This window comes from Varanus komodoensis, unplaced genomic scaffold (assembly GCF_004798865.1).
Source record: "Varanus komodoensis strain SLA01 unplaced genomic scaffold, ASM479886v1 scaffold29_1, whole genome shotgun sequence".
Classification (NCBI taxonomy): Eukaryota; Metazoa; Chordata; class Lepidosauria; order Squamata; family Varanidae; genus Varanus; species Varanus komodoensis.
The window spans coordinates 11,743,029-11,768,634 of NW_025335759.1; the positions used below are offsets into that span (position 1 = coordinate 11,743,029).

The window sequence follows — 25,606 nt, forward strand, 5'->3', positions numbered from 1 at the left end:
GGGGCAAATCACCCTCCCCCTTCCTCTCGGCCAGGGAGCAGGGGCAGAACATGCGCTTCTCCTCCTCCTCCTCCTCTCCACTGCTGAGCCGAAGCTGGGGGCAGGCAGACCAGCAGCAGAGAAGCGGAGGGGAGTTCCCGGAGGGCTCTTGCAGTGGGCCCCTGCCGGCGCGTGGCCCTTGACGGGTGCCCCAGGATGCGAACCCTCGGCGCCTGCCCTCGTGGCTAGGTGCTGACGCCCAGCCCAGCTTCAGCCTGGCTTAAGGTAGCTTGAGGAGCAGCCGAGAGAACCCGCCACCCGCCACAAGCTCCACGATACTCACGTCCCCTCTGGTGTCGTCAGCGAGTTCCGGGCATTACATGTAGTGCCACTGCCCTTCCATGCCCATCGCCATGCCCATCGGTCCTAAAGCAGAAGAGGAGAACGCCCAGCTCAAAGCCCTGAGGCACCACCGGCGCCCCGGCCCCAGGCCTGCCTCCGTGCGAGGGGTCGGACCGTCTTGGGGGAAGCACTGCAGGTCTCTGGGGACGGCAGCGCCTCGGGGAGCTGCCCCGTGCAGGCTTAGGCAGACCACAGTCCAATGAGGCTCGGCAATCCTCAGCCAGCTTCGGGACTTCTACTCCACCGGGGGGTTAGCAGAGGGCGGCCTGTGAGCTGCCCAGCGTCTGTGGGGACAGAAGCCCTGCTCTTGCAGACAGTGAGCCGGGAAATTTCGAAGGCCCCATCCAGCTGCAAAGCCCCGAGTCAGCCCCCGAGAACCAGTCTTCTTACTGAGGAGTCCCAGCTAAAGTTCTGTGGAACCCTGGAGCAAATCAGAACAGAGACTGGGTCACAGGGACGAGGCGGGCTCGCGCGGGAGGGGCTCTGAGGAGGAGGAGGAGGAGAGCAGGATGAGCGCGGCAGAGCATGCAGCCCTCGGTGTGCTTGTCCTCCGGGCCAGCAGCCCTCGCCTCCACTCTCCGCTTACCTGGGGGACGGATCGTCATGTGCTGCTGCCCGTCCATGACATAGCCTCCCATCGGCTGCCCGTCAGGGCTGTACGGCGCGCCCTGACCTGGGTGGGAGAGAGGAAGAGGAGCGCCAGCGTCCCCCTGCTGGCATGCCATGCAGACCTCGGGAGAGGCAAAAACGGAGGCGGAAACCAGCCCTCACGTGCTGGCGGGGAGGGGAGGCGGAGGCCCAGGTATTCAGCTGGACTGGAGGCACGGAGCGCTGAGGGCCGCCAGGAGCCATCTGGGCCCCACCCAAGAGAGGGACCGTCTGTGTTGCGAGGGCGACAGACCCCGGGATCCGCGGCTGCAGCCCACCACAGCCCTCCCCTCAAGGAGCCCCCGTCCCCCTCCCAGCATCCTACCTGTACGATTTGACTGGTCAATCATGGGCTGCACTATGCGCCGCCTGGCGTTGATAAACCTGCAAGAGACCGGAGAAGGGAGGGCCTCAGGGGGGCCCCGCCAGTCGGACCAGAGGCCGGTGCAGGCCAGCGTTCTGCCCTCTGCAAAGCCCACCAGGAGGCGGGTGCGCAAGCACACCCTCCTGCCCATGTGCCACAGCAGTGGTGCCGACGGGCGGGCTCCCTGTGGCCAGTGAGAAGCATTACCAGTTATTCACTTGCAAGATAGTCAGTCCCGTGTCCTGAGCCAGCTGCTTCTTCTGCTCTTCGGAGGGATAGGGGTGCTGCCCAGGAAAAGGAAAAGCGGTCAGGTTCTCGCTCTGGCCCCACTTGGAGACTTTCTGGAAGCTCTCCAGGACTTTCCTCAACCCCCATTTAGAGAGCGGGGCGGAGAGAGGGCTTCAGGACACGCAGCTGGCCCTCAGCAATGAGCGGAAGGGAAGAGAAATATTAATTGTTTAATGGCCACACATAGCTAAAGTGAGCCCCGTAATGCTGCTAAGTCCAGGGTTGAAACATACCAAGTTGTGACTCCAGGAGCACAAACTCCACCATGACCTGGCTCGGCTCAGGACAGCACGCCGAGGGAGTCTCTTATTTATGCCAGCTTCACAACACTCCTGTGAGGTAGGTTAGATTGAGAGAAAATGGCTTGCCCATGCTGCTTTCAGGGCTCGAATTGCGGGCGGAGCGGCTACGGAGAGGCAGGAGGCCACCGGCTCTGTTCTGGTCAGTCCACGTCCCCACAGTCTCCCAAAAACAGCAGTTGGTGGAGCATTTCAAGACTGATGTGTGGGCGAATTGAGCAGCTCTGCCCCCACATCCTGAGTGAGGATTTGAATCTACCCCAGGCAAGACAGTGCATCCACGAGGCCATTTTTTAAATCTTCCAGGCAGGCAGAAATTCTACCAATTCTACACTTGCAACCATGCACTGCCAGGGACAGCTTCCCCAGCTGAACTCCTGCCTGTTAGGCTAGATGTCAAATGCATAGGAGGTAGACAAACTGCAGGAGTTTTACTCCTGGCTCTAACCCCAAGAATGCCCCAGCCATGGGAAAGTTTACAAATGCTCGATGATAGTTCAATTTTTTTAAAAAAAGTTGCAAGCACAAAGATTCTGCATTAATTCTGAGCCTTCCTTTCCCCCAGTCCTTGCCGGTCAAGCCACAGTGACCTGCCACCAAGCCAGCTTCTGGGAAACCTCCCTCTGCATCCACTCCAGACAAAGGCATTCTGTTGTCTGTTTCTTTGTATCAGTTTCTCCTCAGATCCCCCCTCCACCTTTGGCCGACTGGATCGCACCCACTTTTCCACTATGATACTGGGCGATCCTCGTGTCTGTGACTCCCAGCTCCATCTGCACAAGAGCCAGCTGGTCCCATCTGCCACAGACTCCCTTTTGAGGGCTGTGCCATTCCAGGCTGCTGGGTAACTATATGTTTGACTACTCCACTGCCGAAAAATGTCCCCCCCCCCCGCCCCAAAACAGAATCTTGCCAGAGAGAAGATTCCAATGAATGCAGAGCGCTCGTTCCCCCACGTTCAAGGATGCGCACGGCCCACTCTCAGCGACCGAACATGGGGAGCCGCGGATTCTGCCCATCATATAAACGGGGTATCACATCTGTTTTCTTCTCGGGTTTCTCCCTATGGCTACGGCATCTCCCCCCCACCCCGTGGGCACAGGGAGCAGGGTCTGCCCTGGCAGTAGGGGGCATCTGCAATCTGGATCCAGTCCCTGGGCCTACTCTAGAGCAAGCAGCAGCAGCCTGCTGCTGTTGCTGGATGCAAATCTCAGGTCAGGCCTGGCTTGGTCCTCACCTTCCTTCGCACGAGTGCTACGAACACAGCATCTTTCTTTTTCAGTTCCCAAGCAGATGTTCAGACGCAGAGTTTGCCTCGTGCTTCCTTCTTTTGTCGGGCTGGGGACCCCGCCACCCCCACCCCACCCCCGCTGCAGCCTTTTAGCTGCCAGTCCAAATGATGGATGAGCTCGGTCCCTGCCTGTGGGTCACAGCCGGCCCTCCATGGGGCCCCACTCTGACAGCCCAGTGACGGATGAGCAAAGGCCATGCTTGGCCTCCCAGGTCACGAGGAGCCACTCGGACACTCCAGTGCCACCCCTCCTGAGGTCACCGCTTGGCTGGGCGTCTCCCCCCACTGGGGCATCTTCTGGAACCAGTGCTGCCAGGATCAATGCACCCCATCACACCTACCTACCAGGGACAGGCTGGCATCCTGTTAAACTGGGAACCCCATTTTTCCTTTTCGGAAAACCTTGGGAATCTCGCGAAACACCATTCAACTGATCTTCCACGAGCCCAGAAGGCAAACATCTGCAGGCCAACTGGACGGCCATGTTCTTTATGCCCATTTGGAGTGGCGTGGCTTCTTCCCACAAAACCGGCTGGGGGGGGGCAGGGATGCAGAGCTCCCCCCGCTCCCTTTGCACCACTGCAGTTCCCAGAGCCCCCAGGAGGCGCAAAGGACTGTCCAGCTTTGCAGAGCTTCACCTGCAGTGTCGCTACGCAAGTCCTACTCTTCGGAATAATGGCCCAGCGTCGACGTGATCACAGCCCGGCATACAAGTTGAGAACTGGCTCTGGAGGAATCCTGGGCCGTTGCTGAATTGTGAACTGCTGATAAGTGTGAACACTGCACTGTGGTTTCACTATGGGCAGCTAAACAGAAACAACCCAGTTCACAACCCAGTAACAAACCACCGTGCAGGCTTGGCACAGAATGAAAAGCCACAATGGAAAAACCGCCCGCAGTTCAATGGCAATCCGCGATTCGACCGACACTCAGCCTGTGCTCTGGGCCATCGTTGCCACATGGGCTTTCTGTTGCAGGATCGCTGCCCTCCCGCTGGGCGCAGTTCATGTGCAGCCCCTCTCTGTAGGCCGCAGGCCTTTTATAGGGAGCGAGCGACAAAGGGGGGGGTGCAGGTAAAGGAGCAGGTATCCTGTGGCTGCAAGGTCACCCAGGCCCGGGCTCCGAAAAGCGCCCCCAAAGTGGCGAGGCTGGGAAAGGCCCCCACCCACGCCCAGAGCGGCTGCAAAGGACACACGAGGCCACCAACCAGCACGCACTCTGCCTCTGCGGACACGCAGGGAGCATCAGCGACATGTAAGCAGAAGCACACCCCCTCCTCACGGTGGGGAAGGCGGTGAGCGAGTGACCGCTGGGGCTGCTTGTGGGGGGGGGAGCGTCACGCTCTCTGCCACTGCCCCCTTCCAAGGCAAGTTTGTTTGTTTGTTTAGAATTTGTGTACGCCGTCCCATCGCATAGCCTCGGGACAGCTTACATAAACAAACAAACACCACACAAAAATACAGATAAAATCCAGGTTCACCCTGGCTGCAGAAGTTTAGCATTAAGGCCGACTTGGCTTGGACTGTCCTTTGCCCAGAGTTTGCCGTCCAACCGAGGACGGCCCTCTGTGAAGCGGACCCCACGCCACGGTCACCGCTGCCCGGAGGCGGCGCTGTGAGCCGGACCAGCCAGAGGTCAGGCTTCCGATGCCTCCGGCTCCGATGACGGGTTAGGCGTGGGCCAGGAGACGGAGGTCTGGCCCCGCTGGACTCTTTGTCATGGGTGGGTTTGGACTCTGGGGACAGGAACAAACAGCGGCGTGTGACTCGAATGCTGCTGTTTCTGCTCCCACCACCCCAGTAAATGCTCCAGCTGCCAGTGCTGCTACTCAGCACTACTAGCAATGACAAAGGCTACATACATATCAGTGTACTATGAGTAGTATAGTGCAGTGGTTAGCGTTTTAGCCTGGGACTCAGGAGATCCAGGTTCAAGCCATGGAGCTCACTGGGTGACTTTGGGCCAGCCGCTGACTCCCAGCCTAACCCACCTCACAGGGCTGTTGTGAGGATAAGATACTGTAAGAAGGAAGGAAAAACGGTGGGATATCAATACAATAATTAAATAATCTCTGGCCACTCCTGAGTCAGCTCCTCACCTTCATGCCTTCTCCACTTCCATAACCCAGCCTTCTCTAACGCAGCTCCCTCCAAACGTTTAGGACTTCAACTCCCATCAGCCCCAGTCAGCACAGCGGGGATTCTGAGAATTTATTTATTACATTCACATCCCGCCTTTTTTCCTTCCAAGGAGCTCAAGGCAGCTGCTGCCACATCTGGATTTTTCCTTTTCAGACTTTGTGCCCTCCCATCAAGCTGCTCCACCGGCCCAGAGCAGGGCGGGAGCCAGCTTGCTTCCCAGGGAAGAGGACTGGGAGGGAGGCCACCCGGACACGCCTTGGGTTGCCATTCTCCTATGCAGCTCCAAGAGCAGATCTCCCCAACCTGGACGGCAACACCCATTATTCTCTATGCCAGAGTGGGGAGGCTGAGTGAGGGGGTCAAGCTGGGGAGCCTGGGTTCGAATCTTCATCTTTTTCCTGACGTGCTTTGGCCAAGTTGCTATCTCTCAGGTCAGCCCTACCTCGCAGGACTGTTGTGAGAATTGTGGATGCGTGCACATGCGGGGAGGGGGTGCAGAAAGACCCAGGCATGTTGCCTCCCAACGCTCCGATTGGAAAAAAGTTAGGAAGCAAAAAAGGTGCAGAGGAGGGAGGGAGGGAGGGATGGAGAATGCCCTGAGCGATCCCGTGCGGAGCAAAGCCAGGAATTGCTTGGCCCTGTCCTGGTGACCCGCCATGTCCTTTGGATCTTCACTGCAGATGCTGAGCCTCCAAAGCCCCCTTTCACCACAGCCCCCCCTCGCTCCCTGCCAATGCGTTCAGGGTAATTGGCTAGAATTGATTATCCTTCACCAGCCTCTAATAGCTTTATAGCTCCTTCAATTAGCCACTAATTGGCCAGCGCTCATTAACTCGCCTTTGTTTAACTAACCAGGGAGAGACCCTGCCTAATTGCCTGGCAGCACAGAGGCGAGAGAGAGGGGAAAGGAAGAAAGGCCGGGTGGCGGCAGGCATGGAAAGATGCCCAGGGCCAGCCAGGGCTGGAGGCAGGGGGACACAAGTGCCCCGAGGCTTCCAGGGCCAGGGCAGGAAAATGCTCCCCAGATACCAGGGGCTGCTGCCATCGTGCATGCACACCCACTCCGGGCCAGGACCCACGGCATGCCCTCCCTCACTGAGGCCGGCTTGGCTTGGTCCCTGTTTTCCCAGGACTTTAGTTCCCTGGATAGAAGTGGGACCATTTCCACTAAGACCTTCCACAGCCTCGTCCGCAGCTTCGAACTCCGGCATTTTGCCCAAACTCAAAATGGAGGGAGGGGCTACCTGCCTTGGATCGGGGCCCCTTTATTCAAGAAGGGGCAGCGGCTGCTTAGCATTTTGCACCCCCTCCCCCCCAAGAATGTTCCACTAGTTGTCATGAAAAGATGGCTCATTTGTCTTGGAGTTCAGTCCTTGGTGGCCCTCCAGCATTTTGGCCTTCAATTGCCAAGAGCCACCCTGGCTGGGCGTAATAGAGGCTGCAATTTGGAAGCGGCAAGTTGGGGAAAGCTGCTGTAGGCACACAGAATCCGTTTTCTAGCAGATGCAGAACACCGACTCCCATCAGCCCTTGCTCTTTACGTCCTATTTCCCATCCCTCCTTTCCTAACTATGAACAGGTCCAGAAGCGCTTTTCCTGCCACGTTACCTTCTCTCCCTCTCTCATTCTTTTCCATTTGTTTGTTTTTATTACAGTCATATATCACCCCCTAGTCCTACTGGGGCAGTTCACATCAATGAAAACCCGAAAAATACAACCGAAGATACAATATAAACATTTTAGGAGTTTAAAAGTACAATATGAATTTAAAATTAGATTCTGTGTCCTCTCTTCCTGACATCGCACCTTCCCTACAGCAGTTCAGGTTCTTACCGATAAGTGTTGGAATAGCCACGCGCGCATAATGTTTGTGGCCACTTTGGGAAATATCCCTCGTTTCTTGTTCCGCTTTTTGTCCCGGTCTAAGTCGTCATCGTCTCCCGTGCTGGGGGAGGCCACACTGTTATCTAGGCAGTCTCCTGAGAGTAGAGTGGAATGGGAGGGAGAAACAGAACAGGGAGAGAGAAAACACCATACTGAAAGATCAGAAAGTGGAGTCAGCCAAATATTAGATCTAACGAGGATGAGTCTGTCACAGTTCTGTTAAAGCAGACTTCCCCAAGCTGGTGCTGTCCCGGTGTGCTGCCTGGGAGATGGGAGTAGAACACATTGATGACTTGGTACCAATCTGGGGAAAGCTGAGTTTGAAACAATTTGGAATCGTACCATATGTGGCCACTAGAGGGAGACATGGTATCATGCTCTGAAGAAAGCTGGCCCTCTAGAGGCAAGAGGATGAATTTCACAGTTTGTGACAGTGTCGTCAGTTTAAAAAACTAGATTTTTAAAAATGTAAATTATTTCCAGGCCTCCATTAAGGGAAGAAGCTTCTCAAGGCAAGGTCTTGATTTAAAAATGCAATGCAAATTGGTGCAAAACACAGGAAAACAATGAATAAATGTTAAAGAAAATACTGTAAAGAGCAATACCACCGATAAAACCTGCAGTGCGCAGACTGGGGGAAGGACAGCAAGAACAAGTAGGTCCTCAAAGTCTGCCTGAAAACCTGCACAGAAAGGGCCTGCCAAATCCCCAGTGAAACTCAATTCTAGATGGATGGGGCCACCACTGAGAAGCCGCTGTACTCACTGCCCTTGACAGTGGACAGGTGAGAAGGGCTTCTGCTGATGACCTACAGGCAGGTGTAGGCTGATCGCTCCCATGCAGGTGAGTGATGTCTCCATGGCAGCTTCCAATCAGAACAGCAGAGGCTCTGAACCATGGACAGCTCATTTCCCAGTCCAGGTGTGACCCAGGTAGAACACCCCACCTCACCAATATTGGCGCCAGCAGCCAGGGCCAGATAGGGAAGAAAGTTTCTTAGGCCCATGCTATTTGCTCTTCCCTGGTCCTCTTCCTCACTTCCTCTTCTTTATATTTGCTGCTGACTGATATATCTGAGCCTGGCCCATCTGGGATATTTTAGGCAGGAATCCTTCCTACCCTATCACAAGGTGCCGGGAATTGAACCCACAACCATCCACATGCAAAGCAGGCATCCTGCAGCCTTCCCTGGGATCCACACGCATCGCTTCCTTGCTTTGGGTTGTCGTGAGTATCTTGAACCCAGTCGAGATAAAGACCCCTGGTCACCAGCCCACCGGGGGGGGGGCAGTGCCAGTGAAAAGCTCCAAGAGAAAAACAAAAAGGGAGAAAATGCACATGCCCCTCTGTCTGTCTGTCTGTCTGTCTGTCTGTCTGTCTGTCTGTCTGCTAAGGACATGCCTTTTTGTAAGAAAGGTGGGAGGAAGGCTTCTTTCTGAGTTCTGAAGAAAACCTCAGGCAGAGACACTCGAGGAGAGGAGCGCCCGAAGAGGCAGTCCAGGGGGGCAAGGGGCTGGCTAATCCAGGGGGGTCTGATGCTGCCGAGATGGTCAGCCCTCCTGGACCCGTATTTCAGCAAGTGGCCCTGGACAACAGGGTGATGGGGCAGGTGGCCTTCCAGAGATTCGGGGCTCCAAAGCAAAGATTCAGGGCTGCAGCCCAAGAGGGTCAACTTCCAACGCCACTTCAGCAACCCACAGTTCACAAGCCGAGAACAACCCACGGTTTCCCTTCATGGGCTGTTTGTGCTTCACAAACCATGACTTGTCTGGAAAGAACAATAAAGCTGTGCTTCAACAACAGCTCACACTCAGTCCTCACATGTGGGTTATTGTGTCGCCCTAAGGAGTCAATGTCTTGCAAATCCCATCAGCCTGAGCAGACCACGTCCAGCTACCCAGGAGAAACAGAGCAATGCATGGAGCCGGAGGGGGCTCAGACAGGGAGATCCAGCCTCCCCGAACCTGGTGCCCTGCAGATGGTTTCCACCGCTATTCCCATCATCCTTGGCCAGAAGTGGTATTGCCTAGAAATGATGGGAGTTGCTGTCCGGCACACCTGGAGGGCTGGAGAGTGTCAAATATCAGCTCACCTGATGCTCATCAGGTGAATTGTGCCTGTCTCTCTTCCCCACTGTCTCTCTGCCAGCCTACCTCACAGGGTTGCTGTCGGCATAAAAAACTGCAGGGAGAGCGATGCAGGCCATTCTGGGCTTCTGGGAGGAACGGCAGTCTGAAAAATCTAATAGATGACAGAGTGTCCAAACTTTCCACAGCCCCTGCCCCCTGGACTCTTGCCTGTTCGCCCCACCTTGTTTCCATGGGGGCTCCGGCAATTTAGAAGAGGAGCTCCTACCTCCTGGGAGTGCTCAGCAAACGGGGCGAGACTGGCGCACCCCCCAACACCCCTGCCATCCTCGCTGCCCCTTCCTCGCCTGCCAAGCACAAAATCCTCGCTCGCCTCCTCCCCCCCCACCCCCCCACCACTGCCAATCCTACCCAGCGGAACAGCTGCTGCGCTTTTATACCCTCCGGCTAAGAGGCAGCTTAAAAGCCCAGCCCGGAGGGGGACGTAAATTATGCATCAAAGACCGCGCTGCTGTCGGGGGCTTCAAGCAGCCATCGCCCAGGTCCCCGCTTGATCGCTCACCCCAGCCCCCAAAATGCAAAACTCGGTCCACCCCCACTCTCCTTCGCTTCCAGAACTCCTCTGGCCCAGGAGGAAGAAGGGAGCAAACGGCAGTTCCGAGCAATATCGCAGGAGCCCTTTGCCGAATAACAGGACCACGGGGCGAAAATTAATGAATTAACAGCAAACAATGGAAAGCGATGAAGAGTGTCAGCACTGGCTTTTTGCAGGCAAGCGGAAAGGCTGCAGGTCCAATGGCGGGAGCTGCATCACCGCAGTGAGGTGTGCACGAGCGCAGCAGGCCCTCACCAAGCACTGTCCGGGGAAAGGGCCATATTCGCACAGGTTTTATGCCAGATCTGGGGTTCTGTGGGCCCAGAATCTGGTGCTACCCGTGTGGATTGTTCTAAATTATACTGTTAATTTGTATTCTATTATTCGTTATATTATTTTAACGAAGTTTATTTATGTCTGTGAGCTGCCCGAGGCTTCGGCAAATGGGGCGGCATAGAAGTTTACTAAATAAACAAACAAATAAATAAATCTATCTAATAATAAATCTTATTATTTTACTAGGTAGGGAGAGAAGCGGATGTGCTTCAACTTTATCTTTTGCCACATTTCTTAAAGCAAGAAATCCTGCCTCTAAATCAAGAAAGACAAGAGTCACTGAAGCACAATCTAATTAAACTCAAATAAATGTGCACACTACCCAAAACTGAAACCCTTTGAGATTATTTGCAATTTAATAAATGAAAAGCTACCACTAATTGTTGAAAGATGATCTCTCTTTTTTCGCTTTCCTGTTCGCTACTGCAGTCACGTCCTGGAACCAAACTAGCCTCCGAAATTAAACAGGTGATGGCCTTCAACTGCTTCTCTCATGATTTAAATGTGTCCTTCACTCTCATGGTTAGTCTTCGCTGATGAATGCAGCTCTGTTGACTAATCTCTTGGTGAAAGGTTGAAGCCCTAAGAGAAACGTGCATCTATCTGTCCATCTGTCTCTCCATCCCTCTCTCTCCACAGCTTTTCCTCTTTTGACAGATAGGAAAATGAGACTTAGAAACTGTGTCTTTCTAAAGGCCACTCAAGCAAAACTTGGCCGTGGGACGAGAAGGAAGAAGTGGCTGAATCCTTGGACATTTCTCCACCAGATCAAGGCCCAATACAAATGATCTTTTCTCCACAGCAAATTCTCCCTTTCCCCCAAGTGGCACAAGCTCCAACCGGTGAGCTCCCATGGTGTAGCAGCGTATTATGTTTACATTTTTAATTTATGATTATAATTATTTAATTTTATTGTTGTAAGCCGCCCTGAGGCTTCGGCGAATGGGGCGGCATACAAATGTTTTCATAAATAAATAATAAATAAATGTGAGAGTCTCTCCTGAGAGGCGGAGCGTTGTGTTCACCCCTGCCCCCAAATTCCAGGGATGCCCGCGTCCCCTGACCCAGGAGTCCGCCAAGGGCTGTTTACCTGACAACACGCCAGTTGCCAAGCTAATCACAAATGAGCTAAGGGAAAAGCTGTGCAGGAGTAATTGACCACATTTTGAGATGCTTCTGATCCAGTCCATTTCATTCCTGCACCTTTCCATCTCAGTGCAGAGAACAGCACAGGAGCTTAATGCACTTAGAAAAACACACAAACCCCAGTCCCAAAAAGAGGCTGCAATCCAATGTCTGCGACACGGGACTTACACTTAAAGTGGGCGTACATGACAGTGCGCTGCAAAACCGTCCCAGAGTCCCAGGACTGAGTAGTGTTCAAGTACCTGGGCGCATGCCTTGGCCGTCACAAGCACAATCCAGTCAAGGTGCCAGCAACTTTCACACCTCGCTTATGCCTTGGAATTTTTTCCTAAAGCAAAATTCAGAACAGATTTGGATGATCCTTCCTGCATCAGCAGAAGCATCAGGGGGATTTTGGCGCAAGTCAAAAACATTTTGATAGAAGATGTGAAATCTCCCGGTGGGATGGAGAAAGTGTTTCATCACCCGCAGTCACGTGTGCTTTATTTCGTCTTTTTGTGGGGTGCAGGTGGAGATGCCACAAAAACCCAGAAAGGCAATCCCGGGTTTACGACAGACCCCTTTTTAAAAACTAGGAACTGTCATGGTGCAGCATTCAGTGGAAGTGCACAGTGGAAGTGAGTCTGTAGGACTCGTACAAGGGACGGGGGTGGAATTTGCAGGGAAAACTTATAGATAGTACTGGGGTACACTTCACCCTTTCTATACCTACTGATTCTCCCCTGCAAATACTCCCCACAAGCAACACATCTGGAAGGTGAGTCAGGTCGAGAAGACGGCAGGTTGCATGGGGGCACGGTGGTCATGGGTCTCACCAACTACCCGCCATTGTGGGGAAGGGGAGGGGGAGGGGGAGGGGGAGGGGGGAGGCAGCTGCTTTCTAGAGCTGTCCCCAACCCCTCCTCTCCATCCGCTCTACTCCAGGAGAATCAGAGAAGCAGCCTTCCCGTGTCGAAGAATGGGCAGAAATGTGGCCTATGAAGCCAGGGAGGGGCATCAAGCCCCTTCCCCCCCCCCCAGCTCCGCTTTGCAAAAGGCCAGCGGCCCCTCCCTTCCCCATTCAGCAGGCACTGACCCTTGACCCCTGCAACATTGCCTTTCAGCTTGGAAGCGGGGAGAGGCCGCGGGAAGGGGGGGCGCCCTGGCCTGGCTTCTTTCTCTTCCTGCCATCATCATAAACGGGGCCTGAGAAGCCAGGCACAACGAAACGGAACCAGGTTGGTTGACTTCCAGCACAGGAGTAGAAAAGATATTCTCCTGGTTTGTGCACCGGCTTGGACTGGAGCAACTGGAATGCAGGTCTTTGTGTTCCGGATGCTGCCCCAGAAAAAGCGTCTGATAATGGAATCACAAAATGGTACAGTTGGAAAGCGCCACGAAGGCCGTCGGGTCCAACCCCCTGCTGTTGCAGGACACCAGTCCATCCCATCCCACTCAGACGCTGCAGCCAAGAAGCTGCAGAGAACTTGGCCAGACCCAAAGCCAGCGCTGGGCAGAGAGTGGGGCGTGGAGTCCAAAAGGTGCTGCAGGGCACAGAGAAGCCAGCAAGCTGAGCACAGATTCTGCCATGCTAAGCCCCTGCTCAAAGGGCTTATGTTCCACCTTCGACCCCTGTGGGGTTTATGAGAGGAAAGCAGGGATTGCGGAATGAATAAGGAAGGGAGAAAAGGCCTCAGCAAGTAAGTCAGCAGAACTAAGCTGCTTGTGCAAGGACCTCGCCAAAACGCCAAGGGAAAAGAAAGGCAGTCCACTCCGTTACCCCCACCGCGGCAAGCCTTTGCCCCCTCTCTGGGCCACCTTGCCTCCTGCTGGTGGGGCGCTGCCTTTTCCTCCTTCCCCACAGCCTGCCTGGCCTGCCACCTCTAAAGTCCAGACAGCCCTTCCAGGTTCTCCCAGACAAATCACTCCCCCCAGCCGCCGCTGCCCCGCTCCCCGCCTAGAGAATGACTTCTGCGCTTCGCAAGGTCCAACGAACCTGGAAAGATTCCATGGGGCGGCTTGCAGCTCGGCAGCCGTGACCCCCACAGTGACCCCCGCTTTCAGGCCGGCCAGCTCGCCTCCGCTCCTCCAGCCTTTCTCTCCCTTTCTTCAGTTGGTTGCCCCCATTCTCAGGGTATTTACGCAACAGATGGCAAGTGCTGGAATGCAGAGGCCTGTGTGTGTGAGGCCAAGCAACACTGCGTGTGCATGTGTGCGTGTGTATAAAACACACACACACACACACACACACACACACTAGAATTAGCACCAGCACCATGGTCGGCTTTCCATGGCGCATGGTACACAGATGTGCTGTGCATCCGTGCACAGCCTCCACACATGTGCAGGGAGAGGGGGAGCACGTGGACGGAGACACGGCTGCAACTTCCCCCGGGCTTTGGAAGCAGCGAGGAAACTGGTGTGAGCACACCCAAAGTTCCCCCGGCGAGGATTGGCTTGCAGTGCCTGCCGGGGAGACTACGAAGCCCTGTGAGGGGTGGAGGTTTTCTTTCCAAAATCTTCACTCTCGGGCAGCCTGGAACGCTTAGCTTAAGCCAGATGATCTCAGAACTCCGGTGCACGGGGAGCGTCCAGCACCAGATTGAACTTAATGCCCCTGCTAAGCTCAGCCGATTCTGCTTCATTTTAAGCCAGTGTTGGGGGCTGGAGTAGGAATTGAGGGCCTCCACTCGCATCTCCCCAGCCGAGGCCCTCAGGTCCCGGCCTTGGCCATTTGGCAAGGCTGGAGACACTGGCAGCCCCTCCCATCTTCAGCGGGCCTTCTTGCCCCGAGCCCTGTCTGGATGGCCCAAGGGTGGGATTCACCCATCTTCATCCTTGCCTGTCTTTCCCTGCTATGCCACATGGGAAAAACTATGTAGGATCCAGGATCTTGGAAAGGGTAACTGAATTATTATTATTATTATTAGAACATTTCTATGCCGCCCCTTGCCGAAGCCTTGGGGCAGCTTACAACACAATAAAATGCAATACAATACAAAAATAACAATATAAAATTAAAATTAATAATATACAATAAATAAAAAATAGAAACGAAATAAAAGAAGTTATAAAAGAAAAGTTATAAAAGAAAAGAAATCGCCCTGAATGATCCTCATGTTTGCTAAGATTCTCAGAACATCCACTTGCTGTTAGTCTCCCGGCGTGGCCCCTGCAAGCCCCCAGTTTGAATCCTGTCTCACAGCTATAAGCTAACCAAGGAAGCTCAGCAAAGCCACTGTTTCCTTAAGATCGGCAAACATACACAAAGATGTTGAAATATAAACATAAGCACTTGCCTGCTTCTAGGTCAATTGTGTAGCTGCACAAGACCCTGATCTTGTGCACGTTCAGACAGAAAGGGGGCCTAACATTCCCAGCAGAGGCATGTTGGGGCTTGTAGGACTTTTTTATCTGAGCTTGCACAGACTTGCAGCTTAAATTAAAGCACAGAGCTCACTGTGAACGCTTGAAAGCAGAATTAAGCGAAATAGGTGGGAGGATAACTTTCTTCAAATCCACTCATCTGCTTCAAAAAGCATCCTTGGCTTGATGGATTGGCAAAGGGGACACCAAAGAAAGAGGAAAAATCCACCCCCCCCCCGACCGCAGCTCTGAGCGCATGCCCGCTGCCCATGCAGAGTGAGGGCAATGTAACTTTCGCCCTTCCTCTGATTTGGCTTCCTCTGCTGTCCTTTTGGACACAGTGAGGTCACTGTTCCAAAAAGACGGCGCTGGAGTTAAGAAAAAAGAAAGGGCACCTGGCAGCAGGCCTGGCTCAGCAGCGCCATTACCTGAACAAAGAGAATCGTGTGTGGAGGTTATTTGGGGAAACATTATGTTCCTCTAAAGAGACTCTGCTCAGAATTAAAACATTCCTGGGCAAATTTCCATCAGAAACCTGCTTGGACATGTTATGTAAATGCAAAGAATTATCATCATAATTATAATGATGCTGTGTACTTTCTACAGGCAAAGTGGCCTGCTGTCTGCAGAAGAATGGAGACCCATAGTCCCCGACGTGCCGAAAATCCAGAATCTGGCCTCTCCTCTCCTCTCCAGAGCCTGCCACCTACCTTGCTCGCTAGAGTTATCTCCACTTTGAGAGGCGATCCCACCACTGGAGGGCCCCGGCGTTCCGGAATGCGTGGAACCCGTCTCATCGTGGTCCCGAATCCAGGAATTGTTCTACATGCAAAGAGAGCAAACATGCTGTGAAGAGCTGGGAAGAGGACCAGGCTCCTTGACTGGGCACCTGCGTTCCCCCCACATAGCCCAGGAACGGTGGCCAACAGAGCGGCAGATCAAAGGCGGGCTTTTCCGTGTGGTTCAGCAGAGGAATTCTGGTGTGCCAGTGCTTCCTTAGCCACATGACCAGCTATTAAGATAAGCCTCGTGGCTGCACAGAGAAGCTTTGCAAGGGCTGAGCTGCTAGAGGTATCTTTGCAAGAGTGCAGTGGCTAGGTATGATGCGCAGTGCAAACAGGGAGAGGCAGTATGGTGCAGTGGTCTGAGCGCAGGACTACAACTTGGGAGATCTAGTCCCAGCTTGGCCTTGCAGCTCCCTGGGCGACGTTGGACCAGTCATGGACTCTCGGCCTGACCTCACAGGGGGGTTGTTGTGAGGATTGAAGGGAGTGATGTAAGCTCTCTTAGGGTTCTCACAGGTTCTAAGCGCGATGCAAAAGCCAAAATGGCTTTATGCATCACCGAAGGAGCAGGGAAAGAGGGCACCCGCATGCATATGCTAACTTGAACCTCAAGCCGCAGCAGGTCTGAAGCAGAGACTCCACTTTAAACAGGAATGCCGGACGTCTCTCTCTCCGAGGCTCCTGCAGGCAGCCTGGGCACCTGCCCCAAAGGAGACCGGACTGTCAAATAGGCCTCACGGCCACTTGGCCCGCGGGCAACACTGACAATATCTGGCAGCCTCCTCAAGCTGGCCTCCTCCGGATGCTCTGGTTCACAATTCCCATCATTCCTGGTAACGGCCAAGCTAGCTGCAGCAGATGGGATTTCAAAACATCTGGAAGGCTGTCCAAAAAGGAGAGCCCTTTTCTCCACTCGGCTTTGGACACACGAGTGTCTCCTTCGTCGCCAGCTCATGAGCTTCTCATCACAGCCATCCCTCTCGAAAAGTGCTCTTCCCTCACCCCCATAAATGCTCGTGAGTTTTCAGTTTGTGTCCCAGACATGCCCTGAGTCTTCCTGACAACAGCCTTGCAAAGTAGGGCCACTATGAGGTCTCTGTCTCAGCTGTGGATTTTCCCAAGGGCCGCTAAGTAAGATCATGACAAAGACAAGGTCTAAACCCCAGAGGAACCCCCAGACCAGGAATGGGCTCCTGACCCCACTGGGCAGGCAGAAACTCAGCAGGTGAATCTGGTTTTCCTGGCAAGCAGATTCAGTGACAGCAACTGCTTTGCCGATGGCATTTCTGCCTGTTTCCTGGCTGCGGAAAGCCCGCCTGGAGGTGCAGGAGAGAAGGTGGCCATAACCCCACCCTGGCTTTTCCCAGTGCAGGGCCTTCCGGATCTCTTGGATGCAACGTCCTCACTCTTGGCCTTGTGGGGACTGAAAATGCAAGGAAAGAAGCCCACAGGTGCCTGGGATTGATGGGACTTGATGTGCACAACCTCTGGAGGCACCAGGCTGGGGATGGCCGCGTTGCCCAGAGTTCCCGTTTTGTCTCCAGCGTAAGCTGCCACGTCCCTCCCCATAAATCCCTTAGAAGAGGGAGGCCCGGGTTTAAAAGGGATTTCCACAATGCCTCCTCTGGGGCTGTAATTATTTTGACTCCCCCTTACCCAATTGAACGGAGTTCAAAGCGGGACACCGGGCCTCTCGGCGTCACCCTTCGAAGGAACTGCACAGCTACCAAAGGGGCTCGGATTGCAGCCCCCCCCACTTGCCGGGGGACAAAAGCCACCCCCCTGCCTCCCTGCCCTGCCCTGGGCATGCCCTGCCTGATTAACCTGGCAGGGCTGATCACAGGCGCCCCACAAGCGAGAGGCCTCGGGGTTCAAAGGGTTAAGGAGCTGCGGATTTCAAAAGAGAACCCAACACTTGTAGCCCACAATAAGCGGGAAGGGGAGGGGTCAGGGGGTCGCTGTTGCAGCTCTAGGAAGCCTAGGTAGAACACTGGCAGTTAATTAAGAGCAGATCTTGGCGCTTTTCTGTTTGGGATGCTGAAGAGGCAAGTCCGGGCCCGGCTAGGCTGGCACTCCAAAGAGCAGCGATTTGGATGGAGGGAAGGAAAAGCAACCCAAGCCCTGGGCTGCCCCGCATTAGCAGGGATTTGGAATATTAATGCTTCCCCCCCAGGTGGATTCACTGTGGCGACGGCCACACCAGGGGGGTCATTTGCTTGTCTTTTTCAGTGTTGGACCAGCCCCATCCAATCTGACAGTTTGGATGACCAAAGGGACACCATGCCTGGGGTTGATGGGAGTTGCGTGCCCAACACGAGCAGATTGTACCAGCTTTGGGGACATTGCGTTTGGATTTTTTCACCAGCCACCAGCCGCAGGAGCCAACAGAGCCTTCAGCTACCTGGTGGGCACCAGGTTGGGGAAGGCTGAGCCAATACAGAACCTCTCTATACCATGGCACTATACCTCTGATTAGAGAAGGACAAGCAGCACGGAAATCCACACGAGCAACATGGCCATGGCTTCCGCTTTACCAAGCGGCCTTTCGCTGGCTTGAGGCCGTTAGAATGCTCAACGTGCAGAAGGAAGGAAGGAAGGAAGGAAGGAAGGAAGGAAGGAAGGAAGGAAGGAAGGGCTGAACAGCAGGACTCCCACTTGGCCAAGAGTCCTCAGATGAGAGGTTGTGGGCCCTGAGGGGTCAGCTTCCTCCCCGCCATCTCGCGCTCTCCCCAGCCCTGAAACACCGGCCACCCCCATCCCCAAAAAACCCTCCACCGCTCTGTGAAGCTCCCAGCCAGATAGCCTGCAGGCAGATTAAAAATGCAGGGAAGTGGCTATAGGCAAATGAACGTGTTGACTTCATTACCAGCGAACTGTCAGGGCCGATTATTTTCCAAGGGCCAGACTCCTTTTCTTGCAAACTCATGAATGTTGCACCGGTGGAAGTGTTGTGTTCTTTTTAAAAATGGGAAAGGGGAGGATGAAAGTGATGGGCGCACACTGGGCGGGAAGGAGGCAAGATGGGGGGGGAGGTGCTCAGTGCATTGTACGTAGCTATTAACGCCCCCACCTCACTCGCTAAAATAAGGTTGCGGAGGGCTGGAAGGGGCTTGGCTGGAAGCGTCAGGAGGCAGGCGTGATCTCTCTCTCTCTCTCTCTCTCTCTCCCTCTCTCTCTCTCTCTCTCTCTCTCTCTCTCTCTCTTCTTTCCCCCACCGTTTTGCTCCTGGTCAAAAAGGTATTTAGAGAGATGCAGAATCCTGCTAAGGGCTGTGACTCAGCACACCTGCTTCACCTGTGAAAGGTTCCCCACGCAATCGCCCGCATCCAAGGCGGGCCAGGGACACCTACCTAAATGGGGCTGCAGCTTCCCTTTCGAGCATTCCCAAAATAGGCTCACCCACCATGCAGTACCATGGATAGTTCCTATAAGGCTCAAAAGAAAAGCTGCAATGGATACGGAGCCCACTGGCCTTGGAGGGGTGTGTCTCCTCGGCCAGTGTCCCCAGGTGGGCCTGGAGACAGACCCCCACCCGAAATGGTGGGCAGCTGCTGCCGGCCCATGCAGCCAGGATGGAGATGTCAGGGGCGCATCTGGAAGGCACCAGGCTGGGGGCAGCTCGGCCGCTGCGGCTCAGGCCAGATGCAACCGGCTTGACCCAAGTGTTTCTGCGGACAAATACGCATCAAGAACAGACATCACTCACTTTCTAGGGCTCCTGGAAAAAGAGGGACTTGCAACATAGCCATGAAAACCGCCCCTAAGCATCATCCAGGAAAGAAGAAATGAAAATGGGAAGCAGAAGCCATACATTTGCATCTGCTAATTTATATGTAAAGACACTGAGGTTGATGCCATGATCCTAATTTAAATACCAAGACAATGCATCTTTGCATACCGGTTGTGTTTTCATTTTTTACTCGGGGCAGCTGGTTTGCCACCATGGCACGGAGTGCTGGACTGAGCGGACCTTCGGTCTGATCCAACAGAGCTTTTCTTAGGGGCTTACGAGCCCCTTCCAAGTGAGGCGGGCAGCTATGAAGATGGTTCTTTTCTTAACTGGGACCAGAAGGGGAGCAGAAGGGGGGAAATCTCATCGTGCCTAGTAAATATTATGCCCTGGATATTGCAACACGGTTCTGAAACATTAACAGAAAGAGTGTGAAAGTCGCGGTGTGGTGGGGCAGAGGCAGGGGTGGGGCGTGTGTTTCAGATGAGTGCAAAACTTCCAGGCTGGAGATCAGTCCAAAAGAGTGAGGTCGCATAGCCAGTGTGAACATATGCTAATTAATAAAAATGTGTTTCCACAAGAAGAAAAGGGCCCATGTAACAAACCAACAAAAATCACAATTAAAATTAACAGTGCAATTAAGTCAGATCTCACTCCCTTCCCAGGGCCTAACAATGCCAGGCTTCGAGACTCAGCGTGCAAGGGTGATTCTGAAAATCCTGCCACTGCCAAGCCGCACATCTGCCGTTGCAGATAAGCATCCCGGAGGTGCAATGCACTTTTGCCTCGCACAGCATCACAGAAACACCACATCCCATATCCTTATAGCACCCCACCTTTTCTCAAGAACACTTTGCGACATCGCGGTCTTTGTTTGGGATCAGGTACAAGAAATCATGCCCGCCCTGGAGAGAACAGGCGTGATTTCTCTCCGTGCGTAAGTTGTGCATGCCCGGGCCAACAGATCATTTCCAGAAGTCCTGCGGGCAAAGAATTCCGTGGCCGCCACTGAAGCCTGTGTCCAGGGCCCCCAAAGATGGCACGGCCGGGAGCCCTACCTGGTCGGAGAGGCTGGCGCAGGAGCCGCCAAAATCCTCGAGATCTGACTTGGAACTGCCATCTCTGTCATCGATAACCAGGTCGATAGGCATCTTCCCCTTAAGGCAGGTAATGTAGCGATGGCAGAAATTGTCACAAAGGTCGTGTACCTGTGTCACATCAACAGAAAGACTGTCCAGGATTGGTTTTTTTCATCCAGCTGAACCGCTAGCTGCCAACTTTCTGCTCGCCGATTTGAGGCTGTTGCCAATATATAGGCCCCCCCCCCCTTTGAGCTGAAGTGGAGGAAAGAGCCACAGGCTTCTCTCTAGCCCATGCTCTGACCCACTGGTCCAAGACCTGCTACAAGCCCTACAAGTATTTATTTAAAACTTTGGTATGCCGTCACCACATGCCTCGGCATCTCGGGACGGCTGACAACACATACAATTAAAAACAATAAAGCAATAACCAATTCCATAAAAGATTATATAAAACCGAAAACAAAAAGAGCGACTGTTAACGATAGAATATTAGTTTTTAAAAGAGCAATTAAATAAAAAGGTTTTAACTTGGCACCGAAAAGAATATAAACTTGGTGCCAGGCACACCTCTCCAGTACCAAATAGAGCCCTAACCCCAAAGCTTTGGCACCATGGATAGCTCCTTAAAGATCAGGCTAAAATCCAGAGTGGATACACAGCCCATTGGCACTGGGATTACCAGCCTTCCCATCTCTGACCACAGTTTTATTCATCAGTTCAAGATGTTGCTGGAGAAAAACAACCCCCTCCCATTCATTAATGGAGGGCACAATCCAATGGAGAATGTTATTGTTTTAAAACTCTTTTGCTGAGAAGTTTCCACCAAACGGCACTGCTGGTGGCCCAGAACTTCTATCTGGGTGCCTCCAACTCTGCAATCCTTCATGGCCTCATTCTCCTTCCCAACATACCATTCCCACATACGCATCTGCAGCCAGGTATTGCAGAATCCAGGAAACACTGTTGAATTCTGCTGACCGTCTAAATTAGCACTGAGAACCCAGGAATGGCAGCACAACCATGAACTGGGGGATAAAACTTGGTTACAGCCATCCTTATTATTTCTAATTCTTCACCAGTTTTCAATATGCTTTCAAAGCTTCTCCTGGAACACTGAGGTCTAGAAACCTTGGAAGGCTTTGTTAAGGACAGCTGAGATTGCCCGAGCTCTAAAACCACAGCTTTCACACAGATGCCTCATGGGACATGTTGCTCACATCATGCTGTTTTGGGGCCTAATCCCATACATGGTTAGGCAGAAAAAAGCCCCGCAACTTCCAGCATGGGAGTTTCACTCTCCAGCAAAAAAAATAAAAAATAAAAATTTAACTAATAAAAAAACAGGTGATGTGCAGGAGACTGATGAGCCTGGAACATCCCGTATCTGTGCATGCCACAGGCATGGACCGAAGCTGCGAGCCACGTTCTCCAGGGCTGGATGGCTGCAGCGATCCCCGCCCCTCACCTCTGTCTCCCAGCTGTCCTTTCATCTCCCCATGGCCTACCTCTGAACCGACAGAGCATCCCGCCCTGCGCCAGCCCTTGCTCCCTCTTCTGAACTCATGGTGCTTTTCATCCTTTACCCAGGAAAAAGGATTAAAACCCCAGTTTTGAGACTCTTCACAGCGGGTGCCCACTGTGCGAATCAAAGGGTTAATTATCACATTGACAAGGGATTTCATCAGGTTACAAACACGGGGTTTATTGCACGGTAACGAGCTCATTACGCTGGCAAGGAGGATGCCTTTCTCCTCCCTCCCCCCCGCCTGCCAAGGTCGGGCCCTGCAGAGGCCAGGGATGGTATCATGGATTCCTTACCCATTCCTTGCGGAAATGGGGAAATTGTGAGAGATTTTTTCTCCGTAGCACCAGTCCCCTTCCGCCTAACCCAGCATCTGAGCTGTGCCACATCAGAGCAGAGGTGGGGCTCCCAGGAGCGCAGGTGCCTCCTTCCCACAACTGCCCAGTCAAATAGAAATCTAGCATGTCAGGGGAAAGAAGAACCTTTTCTTACACATGTGAGATTTCTATCTGCGGGGGTTTAGCTGCATTGACTCATTCACTGGAGAGGATGGGGGGGGGCACATCCTGCGGTCCCACACCTTCACCCTGACACCCCAGACAAGGTTTGCACCTCAGGGAGAACCAGGCCTCAGTTTGTCAGGTCTGGATTTCAGAAGTTCTGGCCCATCAGAAAACTGCCTCTGAATTTGCCTTCCAGGAAGGCCATGATTTTTAATTTTGTTTGAGACACAGACCAGAAGCCCAGTGCCTTTGAGTTTGCACTGGGTACCTTTTTTCTGGTGAATATTGGTTTCCTCAAACAGATTAAAATAAAATAAAATAAAAGTATTGTTAGCACTCCTACCTCTGGAGCAGGGATTGCTTCCAACATCAGAAATAATTAAATGATTATTTAAAACAAACATCCATACCTTCTCTAATTCCAGAAGGTGGAACCTCAGAACTTGAATAGCTTGGATCATCTGTAATTGCAAAGAAAACAACACATTGCGACAGCATGATGAACGGATCGGGGCCCATCTCGCATTTCCAAATGCTGGGAACGAGCCTCTCTGGATACGATGATGTATTTCTGAGTAAACCTGCAGAAACTCAGTCCATGAAACAGGTGGGCAACTGACTTCTTATGTCCACATTCAAGCATAACCCAGGCAAATTCAATGCAGAAGCTCTGCCAGATCGGTTATCTCAAAATTCTCATGCTTTTCAGCCTCCCCTGATGTCACCCCACATGCTTAGGGCAGAATGCAGTCCCAGTTGCTCTGGGAGACCTCTCAGCCACCCCTGCTTTGCTCTGCGAAGCCGGGAAAGAGGTAAGATGTAACACACAGCGGTTCATACATGAAGTACATGGTCCCGCAGGAAGGAAGCTGTGCTCATTGCAGATGGGCTTGATTTTAAAGTGGGTTGATTACAAATATCCTCTCCATCATTACATTCTCATCAGACACATTCCCCATTAGGGAGCGTGCCTACACAACAGCCCATCAAGGTAGGCTGCTGTTAGTCGCCCATTTTGCAGATGCAGGAGGGAAAGGCCGAGAGGTTCAGGCTCTCCTAAGGCTTCCAGGTGTGTCATTCCAGAAAGCAAGAGCTGCACTGGTGCATTCATGGCTCTTGGCTCCTCAGGATAAACAAAGCCGAGTGCATTGTCCCTGAGGGGAAGGTCCCAGGAGCTGCAGAGGCCCCGGGTGGTCCATAAGCTGCATTTGGCCACTGGTGGCCAATGGCTTAAATAATGTTCTTAGACACACACCAATAATCTCGGGTTCGGTGGACACAGGTTTGAATGGGGGATCGTTGCAAAGAAAGAAAGAGACAACCCTGCAGGCCCGTGAGAACGGGGCAAGGGGGCCCGGCTGACATGGAACCATGCATGTCTTCTAAACATGACAAGCAGCATTCACATTTTAAAGCAGCAAAGAAAGACGTGCCCTTACCAAATTATCCAGCTCAGGATTGGAAGAAAATAGAGGTTTTTCTGTCCTAACCTAAAAATAGACATTTGGGAGTGGTGGGGGGGGGGGGTAAGAAGGGAGGAAGAGAAGAAAACAGAAGACGCATTAGTAGGAGGAAAACATGATAGAAGGAAGAATAAGATGCGCGCCGCTGAAAAATCTGTTTCTCTCATTTCCCAGAAACTGTAAAGAAATGGCAAAACATGCGACTCTTGTCCCAGGAGACTTTCAGCTGGCAGGAGTATGTATATTTCACTTTCAAGAGTTGGAGACATCCCTGTTTCTCCCTCCAGCAGCCCCCCTTGCTTTTAAAATTCTTCCACATTTCTCCTCCCTCTTCCAAAAGGCAAGGTCAGTTCCCCTCCATATGTCTCCTTTACAGAATGAAAGAGGCAAAATTCCAGCAGTAAACAGTTTCAAAGCACCAAGCAGATCCAGCCTGAGCTTCATGCATTCAGTTCCCAACTCTGGGAATTCAAAAATTTGGTACCTGAGTGAGGCCTTTGGGTGGAGCACAATGCGATTTTTGGAAGCAAAGCCCCGGTGGAGCAGTTCTGCAGGAAAAACCATTTTGCACCTCTGGGGAGCACTAGGTTGGGGGCACCTGAGCTGAGCATTTAGGCACATGTACGTATATATATATATATATGGGGAAGAAAAAGAACCACACATTTCCCGTTTGCCTTTCTGGCAAATGGCTCACAGGAAAATAGCTCTGTCCCAGCAAATTTTCTAATTTCTAGCACTGCCTCATGGACACAAGGCACACGGATAGCGCAAACGATGCCGTGAAAAGAGTGAAGGTTTATTTAGAATGGAGATGCTGTCGGCGCAGGACCCTTTCTTGGCACGCCAGCCCTCTGTCCCAGGTTGTCTCCCCCAGGGTCATTTCTCCCCACAGGGTCATGTGCCCCTCCACATGCTCTGGATCCAGAGGATACACTTCACGGCAGTGGGGGCGCGGGGCGGGGGGAGGTTGGATAGAGAAAATGCAGGGCAAGGGGAAGGGGTCCGCTCCCAGGCTGTATCTTCACTCTATATTCTTTACTCCAGGTTTTTTTGGTCACCTGCCCACCTGCCCCCCCCCAAAAAAAACCCAAGAAAGGCCTGGACTCAGCAGTACAGGTCTTGGCATGTGCGGTGTCCCCCGTGCTGCCTGCTTCGCCTGCGGGGCGACTCGGGTGAGCTGGCCCACCCTCTGCACCGACTTGGGTTGAGGGATGAAGAAATCGGCCCTCCGGCTCTGCTCAGTTCCTCGCATGAGCAGATTGGGGCGCTTGTCCAAGCACGGGAGGCTGTTTCCAAGGGAAGCCCCCGAATGCGGGAAGCTGGGTGGACGCGCCTCAGCGCGCAGGTCTCCCGGTTTCCTTTCCCACCAGGGCAGGCCTTTCCTCAAGCGAACGGGCCTGAATCCCCCTTTCAACTCTGTGCTGAAACCAGGGAGGATGGTGCATGGATGGGCCAGAAGGAAGATAAAGTGCGGCTGCGGGTAGAAAGTTTGCGCATGGTCGGGAGCTGCTTGTCTTCCGGCAGATGTACCCAAAGGGCCGCCCTTCCCTCTTTCTTTTGCTTTCCACGGGCCTCTTGGACTTTCCTTTCACTCTCTCCCAAGGGATCTTGCTCAAGAGGAAGAGAAACGTCCCCCCGAAACGCTGCGCATTACAAGAAGATGCAGTTGGGAGAACTCCGTTCCGTCCTTCCCGCCAAGCTCGGGGGGGGGGG

At 53.2% G+C, this 25,606-nt stretch overlaps 1 protein-coding gene across 1 annotated transcript in view; it reads right to left on the reverse strand.

The window, feature by feature from the left end:
• Positions 1-343: 343 nt before the first annotated feature.
• The window catches only part of MEIS3 (Meis homeobox 3), a 40,733-nt gene continuing 15,470 nt past the window's right edge, over positions 344-25,606 (reverse strand). The window contains exons 4-12 of the mRNA XM_044434951.1: positions 23,867-23,917; positions 22,838-22,888; positions 20,379-20,528; positions 15,516-15,627; positions 7,246-7,391; positions 1,601-1,677; positions 1,355-1,413; positions 968-1,054; positions 344-405 (exon numbers count right to left, since the gene is read on the reverse strand). Of these exons, the coding sequence (XP_044290886.1) occupies positions 356-405; positions 968-1,054; positions 1,355-1,413; positions 1,601-1,677; positions 7,246-7,391; positions 15,516-15,627; positions 20,379-20,528; positions 22,838-22,888; positions 23,867-23,917 (783 nt within the window). The 3' untranslated portion in view covers positions 344-355. The remainder of the gene's footprint in view (positions 406-967; positions 1,055-1,354; positions 1,414-1,600; positions 1,678-7,245; positions 7,392-15,515; positions 15,628-20,378; positions 20,529-22,837; positions 22,889-23,866; positions 23,918-25,606) is intronic.